Source organism: Vollenhovia emeryi, unplaced genomic scaffold (assembly GCF_000949405.1).
Source record: "Vollenhovia emeryi isolate VEMERY1.0 unplaced genomic scaffold, V.emery_V1.0 DF939123.1, whole genome shotgun sequence".
NCBI lineage: Eukaryota > Metazoa > Arthropoda > Insecta > Hymenoptera > Formicidae > Vollenhovia > Vollenhovia emeryi.
Genome location: NW_011967243.1, coordinates 709,039 through 726,879, shown reverse-complemented (window position 1 = coordinate 726,879; position 17,841 = coordinate 709,039). Strand labels below are relative to the sequence as shown.

Below are 17,841 nucleotides of genomic sequence, written 5' to 3'. Positions count from 1 at the left end.
AGACCGATCCTCTTGGCGAAATTTGCATTTCTCTTTCCTTTTATGATATCGCATCTCGAATTCACAAATCAAGCATTGTCATTGATATCGGAGGAAAGTCCTCTATTATGAGATTGGATTCTAATACGAGACAGCAGGTTCCCAGCGTCCAAATTCAGTCGCAAATTATTTTTCGCAACGATTACACGATCCACACGATTAGTTTTCCACTAAACAGACTTCGCGCCAATGGCAATAAATTCACGGTGGAATCAACAGATGATGCCCATCAATTTAGCGGAAACTCTGCTATCTCATATTAGGGACCTCTCTCTCTCATGATAGACTTTCCTCTACCAATCTCGCGAAGATATTTTCACGCCGTATTTAACTGAAATGAGAGTTTATCGAAAAAAAAACGGACGCTTTTAGATACGGAGTCATGTAGAAATATTATATGTTGTGACATCGTTAAATCGTGTTTTATATTCACGTTCACATTTTTAGAAATATATAAATATATATATACATAAAGCATAATCTCGCAAATCTTGAGAATATCATTGTTATATCATTAAGTTATATATTTGAAAGTAAATATCACTCACGGCTACTGCGCCTTTCAATTGTGTCTCCTCTCTCCCCGCTGCTCTCTTACGGCCGCCCCCCGCCGAGAAATGGACTCGTCGATCGACGTCGATTTGCCGGCGCCGATACCGATTCGGCATCTATTCGACATCGATTCTCACTTGGCTGTCGCTCCTGGAGTCCTGGGGATCGACGCTGTATCTTTTACGCTGTAGCGAGAATGTTAAAAGTGAAATAGTTTTGTCTCTTACCTGCTGTTCTGGCGCCGATCTGTCTCGGGTGCCTCGCGTCCAAAATGGCGACGAAACTCGAAGACGCGCGGCAAATTCAGGCTGACGTCACGCGATGCAACGCAAGTCAAATTAGCAACTCCAAGTGCGAATAATAGCAGAGACAACCTGGGAGACCGTGTCGCAGAATTACGCGTGAATCACGCGGGATTTTGATGCAGAGAGAAGCCTGAGAGCCGTCAAGAGCCGTCGCGGCCCGGTTTTACGTCCGATCCTCGCGAACGCGATGCGCCCTCTGTGATCGTTGAAAACGTGAACGTCAACTACGTATAGCCAATGTTCGGACTATGCGGATAATGCAGATGTGCAGGTTTTGGTTGTGCTCCGTGCTATGAATGTCGATAAGAGAGTTATTGATCTTTTGTTATGCGAACGAACAGACCAACTTGTAGAGGCCCGCCACAATCCTCTATAATTATTATAATGTTTCGCAGAGAGCGATCGCGATTTCTTCCCGTACTCGTCGCGAACGTGTGTCAAGAACGACTGAATACGATATGCGGAACGGCGCGGGCACAACTGACTCGTTCAACTGTCGCCACGCGAATAGTCCTGCGTACGGCGTGACCTTTTTTCACCGCAAACAAAACTCGGCCGCCGAGCTCTGGTTCCAAGAAATGACGTAGCGGCATTGACCGAGCGGCGTAAACAACTCGGTCGCCGAGCGCTTTTTTACATTCCAAAATATGACGTAGAACATCTCGGGTGTGGGGTGACCTCGGTCGAAAACGGTCTATTGTGCTTAGTTATTCGGCGCGAGTCAGTCGAGCGAGGCGGGTATCCCGCGCGTCTTCGCATCGCTCCTCGTAACGCGATTATTTACTACGAGAATCCCGATCATCTTGTACGCGACGCGATCGTCTCGTACGCGAGCTATTAACATATCTATCCATCGCGTAGGCCCGAGAAAGGCCTCGGGTACTGGCGTGTTTCAAGTTTACTAACTTTTACTCTAATTGATCAATTTTCAATCTAATCTCAATCTCAACCCGCAGTTTGATTCGAGTTTAAAGCCAACGGCATACGATACAATTTTTCCTACTGGATCGCTTACGAGAGCCAATCAGTACGGAAATTCTGTAACTTGCTATCGAGATTTTTCGATAACGTTAACGGGGAACAACCAATGAAAATCTGCGTCTCTTTCGAAGATCGTCTCGCCATTGGCTGTCGCTAGTTAGCGATACCGAAAGGCATCGATTGCAAGTTATAGAATTCCCGTACAGTAGCGCGATTCTGTAACTCGTTATGTCGTCGTTACGGGCTTTGCGCAGCTTTTCTACGGTATATTAGATCTGCGCAAAGCCCGTAACGACGACACAACGAGTTAGTCCCAGTCTACAATAGATGATTTAAGCCCTAAGCTTTAAGAAATTGGCCAATCACGGTCAAGTATGAGTAGAATGCGCGACTGTGATCAGTCAATTTCTTAAGGCTTAGGGCTTAAATCTCTATTGTAGACTGGGACTTACAGAATCGCGCTACAGGGGGTGCTTTCGCGATAGATCAAAATGATCCGTGCTATGATTGGTCAAATCTGAAATTTCGTAGCATCACATTGAAATTTTATTCAATGGCCGCGTTCAGCAGACACAACTGTTGAGTGAGCGCTCAATGATTTCTTAACATGATTGGCTGGATCTCAAAGTATTAGCCAATCATACTGAGCGCTCACTCAACAGTTGTGTCTGCTGAACGCGGCCAATGAAATTCCAGATTTGACCAATCATAGCACGAATCATTTTGATCCGGATCATTTTGATCTACGTCGCGAAAGCACCCCGGGATGCGGAGTTTTCGATCAGGTGGCTCAAAGCTGAATCATGATTGGTTCAGTAGGAAAAATCGTATCATGTGCCGTTGCCTTAAGACTGAATCCTGATTGGCTCTCGTAAGCAATCGAGTAGGAAAGTAGTGTCGTGTGTCGTTGGTTTTAGTCATGGACCTAAGAATCTCTGGACCGAGCATACGGCGAGGGGGCTGTTAAATTCGCGGTAAGGGGAGGATAGTACTGTCTCTTTCTACAAGAGGTCACCGTCGGGTATTTCCGCCGTATATCCGATGATTCCCGAAAGACTAGACAAGTCTATACTCGCTAATTTCTGAAGTCCAGAGATCCTTACGTCCATGTTCCCGTCGAGAAATTATTATGTATAGACTATACACAAACTTCGACTATCTTCGGTTACATTCGTCATCAAGCCGAATGTGACCTCTTGTAGAAAGAGATACCAAGAGGACAGAAAAGGAGAGCACTCTCGCCCCCCTTACCGCAAATTTAACAGCCCCCTTGCCCGTCCTCCCACTTCGTGCTCGGTCCAGAGATTCTTAGGTCCATGGTTTTAGTCTATGGCCAAGCCACGCTGCCGACGCGGCGGCAGTGACGATCGACGCATGCGTGGTACGGCACGATTTGAATTTGAACGAAACAACGAGCGTTCAGTATTCACTCTTCCGCCGACTGTTTGACGACGTTTGGCTCGCGAGTGCGCATCTCGGGTTCGATGCTGGACACACGGCCTCCGTCCTGGATTGTTGATTGTCGCCAGAATAAAAGGACAGCTCGTGATGTCTGACAGCATTAAAGTGGCCATTAAAGTCCGGCCGCTCATCAAGCGAGAAAAGGACGAGAATTTATCGATACAATGGGTGTCCCAAGGAAACACCATCGTGGCCACCGACGCCGATTTGAGGAAGCGAGCCGATGGGCGATTCGAGTTCGGTAAGTTAATATTACGAAGAGTCTCGAAACGCGCATTCAGAGGACGTTTTATTTGTCCTGGCATAACCGACAATTCTTCATCCTCGATGAGGAATTTTCTCCCACGGTCGTATCTTTTGACAGTTTTCGTTCTTCTCGTTTTCCACCAAGGACATGTTTGCTTTCACTGTAGAAACAAAAAATGTAAACACGTCGCGAAGTAACTCTACAGCAAGTTGTATCGGTAGTGCAATTTCGATGTGATTCGTGTGTCGCGTGGGGTTATGGTCTGACCTCGACCGGCGTCTAGCCGTTCCCTTGTTTCCCAACGCCTGACTTCCACAATTATTGTATCCATCGAATTATTTGTATCAATACATGATGTATTTGTAGATCACATTTTTGATGTGAACGCCAGCAATAATGACGTGTTCGACAATGTCGTGAGGCCTATTGTGGACGCTGCTGTAAATGGATTCAACGGTACAGTATTTGCTTACGGGCAAACAAGCTCTGGCAAAACGTATACTATGATGGGTATAGAGGAAGAACTCGGTATAATACCCCTAGCTGTTGAACATATGTTCGATGCGATAGCCAACACCCCAGGACGCGAGTTCTTATTGAGGTTAATATGTCTACATTACGATAAGACGTTGCAATTTCTCAAGCTTTTCTACTTCTACAAACTTTTGTGCAAGACCTAACGCTGATAAGAGCATTTTGACAAAATGTTAACTTTTGCAGGGTATCATACTTGGAGATTTATAACGAGAGAGTCAACGATCTCTTGTGCCAAGCCTCGAAAGACTTGAGAGTACACGAGGATATCAATGGCCAGGTGTTCGTTAAGTGTAAGGAAGAGGTTACAAATTGCCCAGAGAATGTCCTTTCAATAATGCATAAGGGTAATAAAAATAGAAGGATAGGTGAAACAAACATGAACGAGCGAAGCAGCAGGAGCCATACAATATTTAGAATCGTAAGAATATCAATTTTCCTTAATATTATATGTAAAACTTTGAAAGAATTATTACATAAAGTAATCTGTACCGTGAAAATCTTGACAAAAATGGCACATTGCAGACGATTGAAAGTCGAGAAGCTGCTGACTCGGATGGTGCAGTTCAAGTTTCGCAATTAAATATGGTAGATCTCGCTGGTTCAGAGAGAGCACATCAAACTGGTGCTACTGCAGAACGTTTTAAAGAAGGACGTCACATTAACTTGTCGCTGTCTACATTGGGTTTGGTAATAAAACAGTTGAGTGAATCGCAAGACTCCCAAAAATATATAAATTTTCGAGACAGCAAGTTAACGAGGCTGCTTCAAGCCTCTCTAGGAGGGAACGCGATGACGGGGATAATATGTGCAGTAACACCGGCTGCACTAGATGAAACACAATGCACATTATCGTGAGTATTTTTGCTTCTTGAGTTGTTTAACATGTATTAATGTAAATATATTGTAACGGATATTTTATTTTTTAATCAACAGGTTTGCAGCTAGAGCTAGAAACATCAAAAATACCCCTCAACTGAATGAAGTTATGTCTGATGGTGTACTTTTAAAACGTTATGCGAAACAAATAGACAAATTACATTCAGAGTTAGAGGTAAGTATATTATGGATATTAAAACGTATAAAACGTTGGAAGGATTTCAGACTTCGAAGAGTATATGTAGCAAGATAGTGGTAAATAGTCACTTTTTTTGAGAGGTACAGTTAAATAAAAACCAGGTGGTTCTGGTTGGATTTGAACACGGATCTTTTTTTTCACGTGTCTAAGCACATCCCTCTGCACCACGCTTGCTACAAGAACATGTATTTATCAACACGATACATTAATTTTCTCAGAGAATGAAGCAGCTGACTCAAACTGCTGATTTTCAAGAAATGGAATCCAAGATGCAGGAAAAAGATCGCATTAACCAGAATCTGGAAGAACGGATTAGATTGTTGCAAACTCGTATTGTCACTTCAGCTAATTGTAATAACACAGTATCATTTAAAACTAAAAAGGAAAAAAGGAGACGGACTTGGTGCGGCACCGGTGGATACAAAGCAAATACATCTGCATTTCAAATGTGCCCGAATTTGTCACCAATCAAAGAAATGTCGCCTATGAAATCACGTAAAACAAAACCAACTGACATTAGTGATATATGTATGTTCATACCGTTTTGCACGATTCAAATTGAATATTTTGATCAATTCAAGTATAAGTTGAAACATGTTATTCTTCCAGCGTTCGAAATAGCTTTTACTGATTTTGAACTAGAACTGATGAAGCAAGCAAATAGTAACGAGGAGAACGATAGCGATGAGGACAACTTTGTAACATATCGTAAGCGGTGTGTTACATTTATGGATAATGTAATTGACAAATCGCCTGTAAACAGCAACAATAATAGCACTGCATCTGAGAAAGTTGATATGTCTACTCAGACTCAAAGGTAAATTTGGTTCAAAAAAATTAATTTATATGAGTTGTTTTTCTTTTTATTATATTAATCATTATTTATTATAACTAGCTATCCATCATCACCTGGTACACCAAAGCAAACTCTACGAGACACAATTCGTAGCTTAACAAAGGAATATGCACAGCTTCAAGAGTTTACCACCTTAGAGAAACAATTATTCAATGAAGATCAATTTTCTGAACACCAGGAAAAAATTGCAAGGTTTTCACAGTTAGAAAAGCAGCTGGAAAATATTAAATCTGATAAAGATTCTTTCGAGTACATAGCATCTGAACTTCGTAAAAAGTTAACTGCAGCTGAATTACGTTATACTTCGGCAGAAGAGCAATTAAACGCGCACACGGTAGAGCTACAAAGAGTACTAGATTTAGAAAAGAAGGTCGCCCAATTATCTGCGTATGAAACAGAAGTGCAAAACGTTCCAGAATTACAAAAACAGATAGTCCTTCTTACAGCTGAAAAAGATGGATATGAACATGTTGCATCTGAACTGCGAAAAAAACTTACGGAAGCTGAACAACACAATATTTTGTTACAGGATAAATTAACAACACAGAATGGTGAATTAGAAGAACCACTTATAGAATTTTCGTTTACTAAGGAGATTATTTCTTCCGAAAAAGATGAATTACAATGTAAAATAACTGATTTGCAAAATAAATTAACAGAAGCAGAATTAAGCAATAATTTAATGAAAAATACACTGGATGAGCAACAACTAATAAAAGATTCAATAAAAAGTAAATTAGATGCACAGGAGCAGTATATACAAAAGGCTTCCAACCAGAATGAGATGCTTGCAATCGAGAAAAATGAATTTAAAGGTATGATTAGTGAATTGGAAGAGAAATTGAGAGAAGTAGAACTAATGAACAGTTCACTAAAAAATCAATTAAATGAGTATGAAGCAACAAGTATGTGTAAAACTGACAATTCAGAGCTTACTCTTACATCTGAGAATAAGTCTGAACAGATTATTTCCGAATTGCAAAAGAAATTACAGGAAGCAGAATCGTATAATAATACAATTAAGGAGGAATTAAATGTTCGTCAAGTGGAAGCAGAAAAAACTATTGAGAAACAGAGGACATCTGCTGAAAATTTTGCAGTTGAAAGAAATAAATTGGAAGAAACCATTCATAAGCTGCAAGAAAAGTCAAAGGAAATGGAATTCGACAATAATTTAATGAAGGATAGACTAAATGAACAGGAATTGCAGTTGCAGAAGAATCGTGAGATGGAAAAAGAAATTGAAGATCTTACGTTGAAAACAAAAGAATTCGAGTTTTTTGTTCACGAGTTGACAGAGAAATTAGCTAATGCTCAGCATGGTACTTCAATAAAGGATGAAACGAATGGAGAAGAATTCCATAAGATCCAGCTAGATGCGCAATGTGCAAGTCCAGTTCCTGAAAGAAATGAACAACAAAATGTGGTGCAACAACAATCGAAGAGTCCCGGAAAGGACTTTGTAGACAGTCAGAGCAGAGACGAAGTTAATCACCTAAAAAGTCATATAAATGACTTGCAAAATATTGTTCGAGATATACAGAACGAAAATACATATTTGAAAGAACAGGCAGCGAAATCGACATCAGATAACGAGTACAACTTGAACAACGGTGACTCGTCGAGAGTTATAGATGACTTATCAATTACGAGGATGTCTCTAGACGAAGATAGCGTTAAGTTATCTGCAGATCTTGTTTTGAAAAATCAGGAATTAGATGAAATAAAGCATGATGTGCAAAGTTTGAAAGCGGATATAGAAAACTTACAGCAAACTATATATTTATTAACAACCGAGAACAGCGAATTGGCAAATAAGTGGACTACTGAGAAGGAGTGTAACGAGAGATCGGCTAATCAATTTCAGCAACTCATCGATGAGCTTTATACGCGAAATTCTAAGATAATGGACGAAAAACTCGAGCTGGAGAATAATGTATCAAGTCTTAATGAACAATTAGAATACTTCCGCTCGAGAACGCCCGAGGTAGACTTGAACGAAGAGCAGATAATTCACAAGTATGAGGAACAGATCAATGCATTGACAGCAAGAAATACAGAATTGTTGTCCAACATTACAGACAAAACGAAAGAACTCGAGATGTTGAAAGAGAGTAAGTCGCTTCTGTATGAACACGATTGTACATACAAGGATAAATTAATGGATCTTAAGGAAAAACATGAATATTTAACAGTTGAAAACAATGAACTTTCCACAGATTTAATGGACAAGATCGAAGAGAACGAAGGATTAAGGCAAGAGTATGACATTCTGAAAAGTAAACTGGAATTATCATTGACGAATAAAGAGAGTATCAGTAACAATGATGCGGAACAGCTGAGAACAGAGAATACTTTATTAAAAACCGAAGTGATGGAACTGAAAGCTAACGTAAAATCTTTAACTGAAGAAAACTCGAAAATGTCCAATCAATTAATAGAAGCCATAGAAGACCTAGATAATATACGAACGTTTAATTCGATTTCTTGCAACAATACCATGCATCTGTCGACTTTATTTAACAATGATACAATGGATAAATCTATATTAAACGACAATGCCGAAGTAAAACTTTTAAGTCTGCAAGAGCAAGTTGATCATCTCACGCATCTCAATAAAAAGCTTAGCGATTTAAAATTAAGTCCCTGTACTCAGTGCACCCATTTGAACGAGTTAAATGAAAGTCGAAGAATGCTGAAGCTGGAAGTGAAGACTCTCAGTCGCAAATTGGAGAGCTTGCAGAAAAAATTCAACAGCAAATCTGCAAAGAGCGATGCACTTATACTGAAGGCTAAAGAAGACGTTAACGTAAGTGTGTGCAATTTATCTCTTAATGCCAGTTTTTCGGAGAACATGAATGTCAGCTACGTCGAAGAGAGACTTCAAACTCTAACTAATGAATTACAAATTTTGAAAGAGGATCATAATAAGCTGTCGGATTTATATCAAGAAAAGTGTAATGAAGTTGAAGAGCTGCAAAATAGTACGATCACGGATTCAACAACCAATGATGTGAATTCCAGCATTAGGAAATCCCCAAGTAGGACTTCATTGAGACTAGAAAATATCGTGGAAGTTATGAACAATTTGCAAATTGATTTCAAGAAGATAAAGGAAAACAATGCAAGTGTCAAGTCAGATCTTACGAAGTTCATTAACGAGAAAGAATCACTAGTGGAAGAAATTAATACATTGAAGACTGCTAATGATCAGTTGTTGCAGAAATTGTCGGAAAGTGAACTCATGCATACCACTGCTTTGGAGAAAGCCGATATTCTCGAAAATGAGATACAAGATATAACGAAAAAACTACAAGAATTTACTGTAAAATACAAAGAGATTGAAAATGCAAAGTTGCTCCTGGAAATCGACACTGAAAGTTTAAAAGAAGATAAAGAGAGGAAAGAACAGACAATAAACGATTTACGTCAAAGCTATTCCTGCTTAGAACACGAATTAGATCTAGTTAAGAAAGAGAAAGAAGCGTTGAACAACGATATTGTTCTTATGGAGCACAAATATACGGAAAAAGTAGAGTCACTAGAGGAAACGAACAAGCAGTTAATCAACTCTAAAGCAACTATCTCGGAGGAATTCGCTAATTATTCTAAAGAATCGGAAAATAGACTGACGGAACTTAATGAAAAGATAAACAAGTGCACTTTCGAGAACGATTACCTAAAACAGGAATTGATCAAGCTGCGCGATATAGAAGATAAATTTGAGATGATAAAAACTGAATACCAATCCAAGTTGCAACAAGATAAAACATTAGCTAACGATAACAAGAAACTGAAAAATGTATTGAACGACGCTTCTAAGAACATCATCAAGGAGATCAAGTCTTTCAAACCTAATCTCGATACGCAGGAATTCGTGGATAAATCGGTAGATGAGCTATTTCAGGTATTCCTGGAGACTATTATGATGAAGGAGAAGGAAATTGTAAAGAGCATGCGAGAGTTTTTCGCTAAAGAGAAGCAAAAACTCGAGGATCAAAATCGGCAGACAATGGACGCAGAAAAACGTACGTCTCTGTGGGCGAAAGAACTGGAATGCGAGATAGAGAAACTTCAGAAGGACTTGTCCGAACGAGAAATTGCATCCGAGGGTTTGCGGAAAGAGATTGCGCGCTTGGAACAACTTTTGCAAGAGGGTAATCGCGACAGAGAGATATTGAAAGAGAAGAATAGCCTGCTCGAGGCAGATCTTACTAACTTACAAATTGAATACAATAAAAATTCCAAGATCGACACGGTGAATGAAGAGGCGATTATTATCGCGCAGAAACGAGAGAAGCAAGCTCAAGAGGCGGTTAGAAATAAAGAAACAGAATTTCAAATGAGGTTGAATTCGGAGAAAGAGGCGTACACTAAGCGGCTCGAAGATCTCACGCGCACAATAGAGTCGTTTAAGACGAAAAACATGGAACTGACCAGTAACATCGAGGGTCTTGAGGCTAATCAGAAGCAACTGAAGAACATTATCGACCTAAAAAGTAACGAGTTGATGAAAAACAATCAAATCATTCAAAACATGCGGTCCGAGCTGGAACAGTTCACGGAAGCTTGCAACGATTTCCACAAGGAACTGGAAACGAAGGAGTTACGTATTACAGAAATGAGGACACTTCTGAAGACTAAACGCGACGAGCTGACAGAGTATAAAGCTAATCTCGAGATAATCGAGCCCGAGAACAAGTTGTTGAAACAACAGCTCAGCGAGAGGAAAGCCAGCATAGAACAGTACCGGATGGAAATAGAGACTCTGAAAATGAAAAACAAGGAGGAAATTGACGCGATTAAAGATCGATTGAATTTCGAGGAGCTGAAGAATATCGAACTGAACAAGCAAATAGCTGAATTGAACAGCAAGAGTGTAGCCTCGGCGGAAGAGGTGAACGTTCTAAGAGACAATTACGCGACATTACAACGTAAGTGTGCGACGTTAGAAAAGCGAGTGAGAAATAGTACGAGTAAGGTCCTGGCTGAAGAGCAAATGGAAGAGCTAAAAGACTTAAATAGATCTTTGCGAAATAATTTGGACGGTGCTAGTAATCGGATAGTGGAGTTACAAGCTGCAAAAGGTGATCTGATGAAGCAAATGGTTATTTTAAATAGCCAATACGACATGGCATGCAAAGACAATCAGGAATTGAAGGAAGCGCTGTCATCGTTCAAGTCAAGGCATAACGACACGTACACAGCCTGCGACAAGTACGACGATTTGCTACGAGAGAAGAACCAAATTGCATTAGACTTAGAAGCGACAAAGGTTCAGTTGAATCAGAAGAACAAAGATATCGAGAATTATATTAAGGAGATAAAGGAATTGACAAAAAAGAATGCAGAACTGGATCAAGAAATGGACGACTTGGTAAAAGTTATTCATGACCACGACGCTGAGAACGCGAGACTTGAAGATAAGTTCTATACGTGTCGTAACGAGGTAGACGAGTTACAAGAGAAGATCAAAGCTCTTGAGACGAAGGATCAAAATGATCAATCGCAAACAAGCGCGTCGTCCTCCGACAAGGCTGAAAAGTCTCACGATGAGTGCAGTTGCGCGACGTTGAAAAACAAGATACGGGAGTTGCAGCTGGAGATTGTGTCGAGGAATGGAAAGATCGCGACGTTGGAGCTGCAAATACGTAGCGGAAGTTTCCCTTATCAGACGAAGTGCAAAGAGCTGCAGGAACATCTGTCAGCGTATAGTAACAAGGTATTTTGTCGTACTTTAATTAACATGAACGTTATTACGATGGTAAGTACAAACGTAATCGCACTATCATAAATGTGCATTCTTACAGAATAGCGAGTTAAAAGCGGAACTTAAACGACTGCGAATGGCCATGTTATGTACAAGCGCGAAGGAATGTGATGTATGCAAACAGAGACTTGTTAGTAGGAGACATCAAGCGTGTCAAACCATGCCGAACAACGTATTACGATTTTGTGGCACGAGCAGCGGCATAATCGAAGTAAGTGTATGTCGGTACCTCCGAATTGGAGCAAACAATGTTTGCTTACTTTTCTTCCTCGTGTATTAGGCTTAAAGCCTGTTATCCAGTTCTCGTTCTGGTGCTTTGAGCATTTGGGTTTATTCCATCTTCGGTAGGCTGCTAACCTTGCCGAAGAAAACCTCCGATTTGGAGGGGTATGCGTGGCAAGATACTCTCAGTGGTTGCCACTTTCCTTCGGGAGATTCCGAAAAACAAACCAGCAGTATCCGTGGATTTGAACTCGAATCTTCTCGTGCATTTGTTTACGAAGCAGCACACATGTCTCTGCGCCACGCTCGCCACCTATCACTACACATCATTATTAATTATTGATATTTTATACAATGATATGATTTTAGGAGCACGTAAGAATAACAAAGTTGGAGAAAGAGAAGCAGATTATGAAGGATGTGTGTCGTTCTCGATCCAAAACTATAAAAGAACTCGAAAAGAAAGTAGAGGAATATGAGAAGTTGTTGTGTCCTCAACATGCGTAATCTACGAAGACATTTTATCCTGTTAACATTATGTAATTTATGGCCTTCTAGTAATATGTAAAAACAACTTAATCTAAAGTTTCCAACATATAGAATGTATAAAATGCAAGTATCGCACTCTCTCTTAATGTTACGATGTTATGATATAATTTCATATTTTTATAATGCAAAGATACAAATTCGATTACTTATTTTATAACTTATAATTGACAAAAGTATATTATTTATTTAATAAATTATATATATGTATAATTTATTTTATCGACTAAATAATATACTTTTGTCAATTATAAGTTATAAAATAAGTAATCGAATTTGTATCTTTGCATTATAAAAATATGAAATTATATTATAACATCGTAACATTAAGAGAGAGTGCGATACTTACATTTTATACATTCTATATGTTGGAAACTTTAGATTAAGTTGTTTTTACATATTACTGTCATTATATCATAACATCGTAACATTAAGAGAGAGTGCGATACTTATACATGTATATAATTTATTTTATCGGCTAGATAATAACATTATGAATTTTATTGATAGATAATGCCAATATATTTTCAATTTTCTAGTTTTTAAGATAATATGACTTCTGTGATATAAAAATAATACTTTTCAGAACATAGAGTGTATATAAAAATATATGGCCAAGTAATAAGAATTAAATTACGTGCCTTCTGATGATAGTGTACTGTTTAGTTTTACATGATATTCATTATATGTATATATATAGTTTAAAAAACAATAGTAATATTGTATCGTAATTGTTTATCACAACACCGTTTTTAAAGTAAACTGCATAATAGTTAAAACAGTAAAAACAATAAACAGACTGATTGATTTCTTTTCTATTCTGCAATATATATATATAAATTTCATTTATCAATTCTCGTGCAATCTTTACTGATTTCATTCTGTATTCAGAGTCTGTTTTCTGTTTTCTGACAAATTATATTTTCAGTTATACAAAATAATACAAATTTGACAATCAATTCTCAGGTAGTAATATCTAAAAGATTTTTATAACAAGAAAATGGAATATTTTAATTTAAATTCAATTTTGTTTAGAGTACACATTATCAAAATTAAATTTCTATGTACATAATTAAAATATTGACTATATAAAAACTGTGTGTAGAACATTTCTTTTATACAAGTGGGAACTTTAAATATAATTTCTAACTATATTGGATTACTGTCTTCCATATATTTTTCTTACTTTTTAATAAATGTATTCTAGTAATTAACAGATTGATAAAGAGTATATTCTGTGAAAATACTCTATAGCACTGTCTTTCTGTAGAACGCATGTAGTACTGTACACAAAAAGTGAGAAAAGGCTGAGAGCTATATATATATATAATCTTCCAGAATGCAAATTTAAAGCGTGTGATTAATGTTTTCATTTATATCTTATATATTTCAGAAAAGTGTTAATTGTAAATTTTAACAAGTTCAGCATATGTCATATATCATTTTATTTTCGAAATACTTTGCTGACAAATTATTTAATGTTATTTGAAGATTTGTCGAGTTTTGCTTTCTTCGTTTTGTACCTCGTTACATGCTTGTGTGGCCTCTTTGTGCCAATTTTTGTTTGGAACAGATCTGAAAAAATCACATTGTTACATTTCAGCATCCAAGTTGAATATCTAAATCTATTATTAAAAATATTAATTATTAACATAGTGTATATTTACCTTTATCAGGTTCTTCTCCTACTTCTTCACGATAATACTGCGCATCGTCATCTTCTTCTAGTTCACTCTTTTCAGTAGAGTCCTTTGCGAGTTTTTGTAGCAGTATATCGCTTTCTCTCTTCTTCTGAATTCCCTTCAACGATTTCTCTTTGTTTTCTTGCTTCTGTGCATCTTTCTTCTTTCTATTTTCTTCCTGCAGTCTCTTTCTTTTCTCCTTCAATTTCTTCTTCTCATCTCTTTTCTTTTTTATAGCGAGTTTTTCCTCTTCCGTTTTGTGTACGAACTCATGGAAAAGTATTTCACCATCGAGAAGTCCATTCTCCACTTTGATTAACTAAAACAATTTTGGTTAACGTTAGAAAGATATAAAATAAATACCCATAATTTTATTGCGTTCATTGATCTCAATTAGTTCTCTAACCTGCAACGTTATTCTCGGTCCCAGTTCGTATAATCTAATTGCACTCTTGGAATTAGCTTGATTCCCTCTTGAAGACAGTTTTTGTGATAGCGTGACATGACTGCTTTCGTCATCTTCCGCTTCACTTTCGGACATGGACGGTTTAGTTAAAAACTCGGAAATATCTTGACACTTGGCTAAATTCGGTACTTTAGCTTGCACTATTTTTTTAATGCCTCTTGATAAACCTACAGGTACAGCTTTGATCGCATAGTGTCTGAAGTCAATGGTTTTCGACGTCGTGTTGTAATTCAAGCATATACAACGACGAATGGTGCTCAAATTAACCTGTTAAAACGTCGCTTTTCAAATTAATGCTTCTTAAATTGATTGTTTTATAAAACTGCATTTCCCAAATTGATTGCTTTGCAAGACTTACTGTAGTCAGGTTTATAGTTGGAAACATGTTTTGGAAAGTGGAAGCTATGAGTTTCAGGTGCATGCCCTCACCACTGAAATTATTTAGAACCAACAGAGGAGAAGTTTTGAAGGCTTCCTCGTACACCAGCTGCTTCTTTAACATGGATACAACGTCTCGTGCTAAGGAGAAACTATGTATCTTGAAAGTAAGTGTGGGTCCTCTGGGCAACCTGTAATGAATATTTCAGAATATTATCTGATCAATCGATTTACAAATTAATTAATTTAAATGATCTCCCTGGCGAGAGTTTACTGATAAATTTTATTAAAATAAATGCAGTACTTGCAAATCTTGAGGTACATTCCCAGTTCCGTTTTTGTAAACATGCACATGTGACTAACATGCAACACGCTCGCAATGGAGACAAAGTCCTTAATAGTATTCTTCTTGCGTGCCTTCAACGACGAAGCTGTGAAAGGTTCCATAACTTTGCGAAAATCTTTCGTAATCTCGACGATGTGCTCTCCAGGCAGTCCACGATGAAGTACAAAGGAATGAGGCGCATTCACCAACTCTTCCCTCTCCCCCACGTTTATTTGCTTATTTCGCTTTACACATCGACCCTGCATAAAACTCATTTTAATTAGAAAGCTAAACGATCTCTAATATTGTTTTCAGTAAATGGTAACTGTTGGATGGCATGTGTGTAAAACTTGCCACGTAAATGTTTAATAATTTTTATATTGGCGCTGCAACAATTTTACTAAGCATTTTCCTGTTACGGACTTGCATTAATTAAATAATTGCATTTCTAACAAATAAGCAGTACCTTCTTTTTACGACCCATTTTTAGGTTAGGTTAAGTTCGGATCCGAGTTCAGCACGTGGTCAAAAATCAGGAGAACTTCACGTAGATACAAATTATAGAATTGCAGAGATAATGACTTATATTTTTTATTTTTAATGTTATTCTTCTTCTTCGCTTTTCTATTGTGCTTTGGTCCACCGTTCGCGCCACGCGACTACACGACACTACACGTTGCCCACGTGTGTTGGTAATTCTGTATAAAAGGTGCAATTTCATGAACGCTTACAGAAACCAGCGGCCATCTTGATACTGGATATTTATAGTGTCTATTGTCACTTCGTGAGGCATTTTATGGCGTAAACTATCTGTATTTTGAGTTATACAAAGTTTAGCTTTTCTCAAAACTTACAATTTTAGGCATTTTTGAAATCACGACTTCCGGAAATCTCTTAGAAAATTTGTAAAATTTTACTGCTACCTTTTTTTCAGGTTATGTTGCTCTTTTGCGATTTTTCGGGAAATAATTCTCGAAAATTCAGATTCTAGGAATTGTCGGAAGTATCAATTACATTCTTGGAATTTTAGATAGTGCAACCTCTTTACTGTTCTCCTGATACTTTGCCAGTTTTCGAGATTCTCAATTTTCATGATTGAATTTATTGTTTTTCTTTCATACCCAGCTGCATGAGCAACATTCAAGTCTTTTATTAGTATTTCAACGTGTAACATACGTGCAAAGATTATGAGATGCATCACGATGAATCTTTAGATACGATGCGCGTACTTCAAATATGTACGTGTATTATTTGTGCTATTTTATACGCAATTCTCGAATCTGTACGTTTAATATAAGCAGCGCGATAATTATTACATCACATGATCTGAATTTAATATGATTTCCTGAACACGCCTTCTTCAGATAGAAAGAAAGTTTGACATCCCAAATGTTACCTTAGATTTTTACTAAATTGTATTTAATATTTCATATAATTTCTCATATATTTTACCTCATGTATTCTCATCGTCTCGAATCTTTGATTCAAACAGATCTACTCAATATCGTTTCGCTGCTATTCTTATTGACGATCGAGATGCGATTTGCATAGACAAAAAGAACGAGAAGGAATATAAGAGAGGAAGGTAATTTCGTGAAGAAGCAACTGGAGCATATACTTATACAAGGTAACGAGATAAATTAATCTTGAACCTGTAGAGTGATGGATTAAGCGGCGGCCACAATAACGAGAATTACGATAAAACACTTCCCTTCTCACTGTATTATGCATACTACGCGAGTAGCAGCGAGGAGGCGGTTGGGACGGCGAGGGAAGGAGGAGAAGGAGGAGGCAGGGAGTCAGGGAATACGCACGCAATGTACTTCATTGTCTCGAAGCGCGGGAACTCGTTAGGCAAAGCGAACTCCTCTCACGGTGCAAAGTTCACGGCTGCTTCACGGGGATCCTTATCTACCTAGCGCGTGTCTGGGCCGTCGATTTTTTTTACCATCGTCGATGTTGTATTCCGCCCGTCCTCTCAACCCCTGAACGGCCCGGCATAAATCTCTCGCATACCCAGGCGTTATCCGACGCAGTCTCTCGTTTGCGGTATCCTCCGAGCGGCGTCGAATCGATGGAACTCAAATGCTCTTTCTACATTTAAGGACGAGCCACAAGTAGAATTATCTCAGACAGTACGTGTGTCTAAGAGACGTCATAATCGAGTGAGCAGATAAATGGGTAAAATAGATGGTCACCGAATCGATCAGACACATGAGAAAACAGTTGAAAATTATAGCGAAATCATACTTTACCCAGCAAACACCAAAGTAACAGTATAATTACATCAATGTAAATGTAATATAACACGCGTGTTCCATTACATTTATATTGATGTTATGTACTTGTTACTTTGGTATTTCCTGGGTAGTATGATGGTCATATACACTTCTCCATTC

At 38.2% G+C, this 17,841-nt stretch overlaps 2 protein-coding genes across 2 annotated transcripts in view; one reads left to right on the top strand and one right to left on the bottom strand.

Moving 5' to 3' along the window:
• The window catches only part of LOC105569788 (centromere-associated protein E), a 29,556-nt gene extending 16,899 nt beyond the window's left edge, over positions 1 to 12,657 (top strand). Inside the window, exons 28-37 of the mRNA XM_012026518.1 lie at positions 3,332 to 3,579; positions 3,952 to 4,186; positions 4,306 to 4,540; positions 4,645 to 4,973; positions 5,056 to 5,173; positions 5,416 to 5,725; positions 5,807 to 6,014; positions 6,093 to 11,775; positions 11,864 to 12,034; positions 12,415 to 12,657. Coding sequence (XP_011881908.1) covers positions 3,332 to 3,579; positions 3,952 to 4,186; positions 4,306 to 4,540; positions 4,645 to 4,973; positions 5,056 to 5,173; positions 5,416 to 5,725; positions 5,807 to 6,014; positions 6,093 to 11,775; positions 11,864 to 12,034; positions 12,415 to 12,552 — 7,675 coding nt within the window. The 3' untranslated portion in view covers positions 12,553 to 12,657. The remainder of the gene's footprint in view (positions 1 to 3,331; positions 3,580 to 3,951; positions 4,187 to 4,305; positions 4,541 to 4,644; positions 4,974 to 5,055; positions 5,174 to 5,415; positions 5,726 to 5,806; positions 6,015 to 6,092; positions 11,776 to 11,863; positions 12,035 to 12,414) is intronic.
• Positions 12,658 to 14,021: 1,364 nt separating this feature from the next.
• Positions 14,022 to 16,140, bottom strand: LOC105569587 (protein Peter pan). Its single transcript, XM_012026169.1, has 6 exons — positions 15,909 to 16,140; positions 15,422 to 15,702; positions 15,098 to 15,308; positions 14,680 to 15,006; positions 14,259 to 14,592; positions 14,022 to 14,166 (listed from the first exon to the last, which is right to left on the bottom strand). Exons 1-6 carry the CDS (start codon positions 15,924 to 15,926, stop codon positions 14,063 to 14,065), a joined length of 1,275 nt encoding a protein of 424 aa, XP_011881559.1. The 5' UTR covers positions 15,927 to 16,140; the 3' UTR covers positions 14,022 to 14,062.
• Positions 16,141 to 17,841: the final 1,701 nt, after the last annotated feature.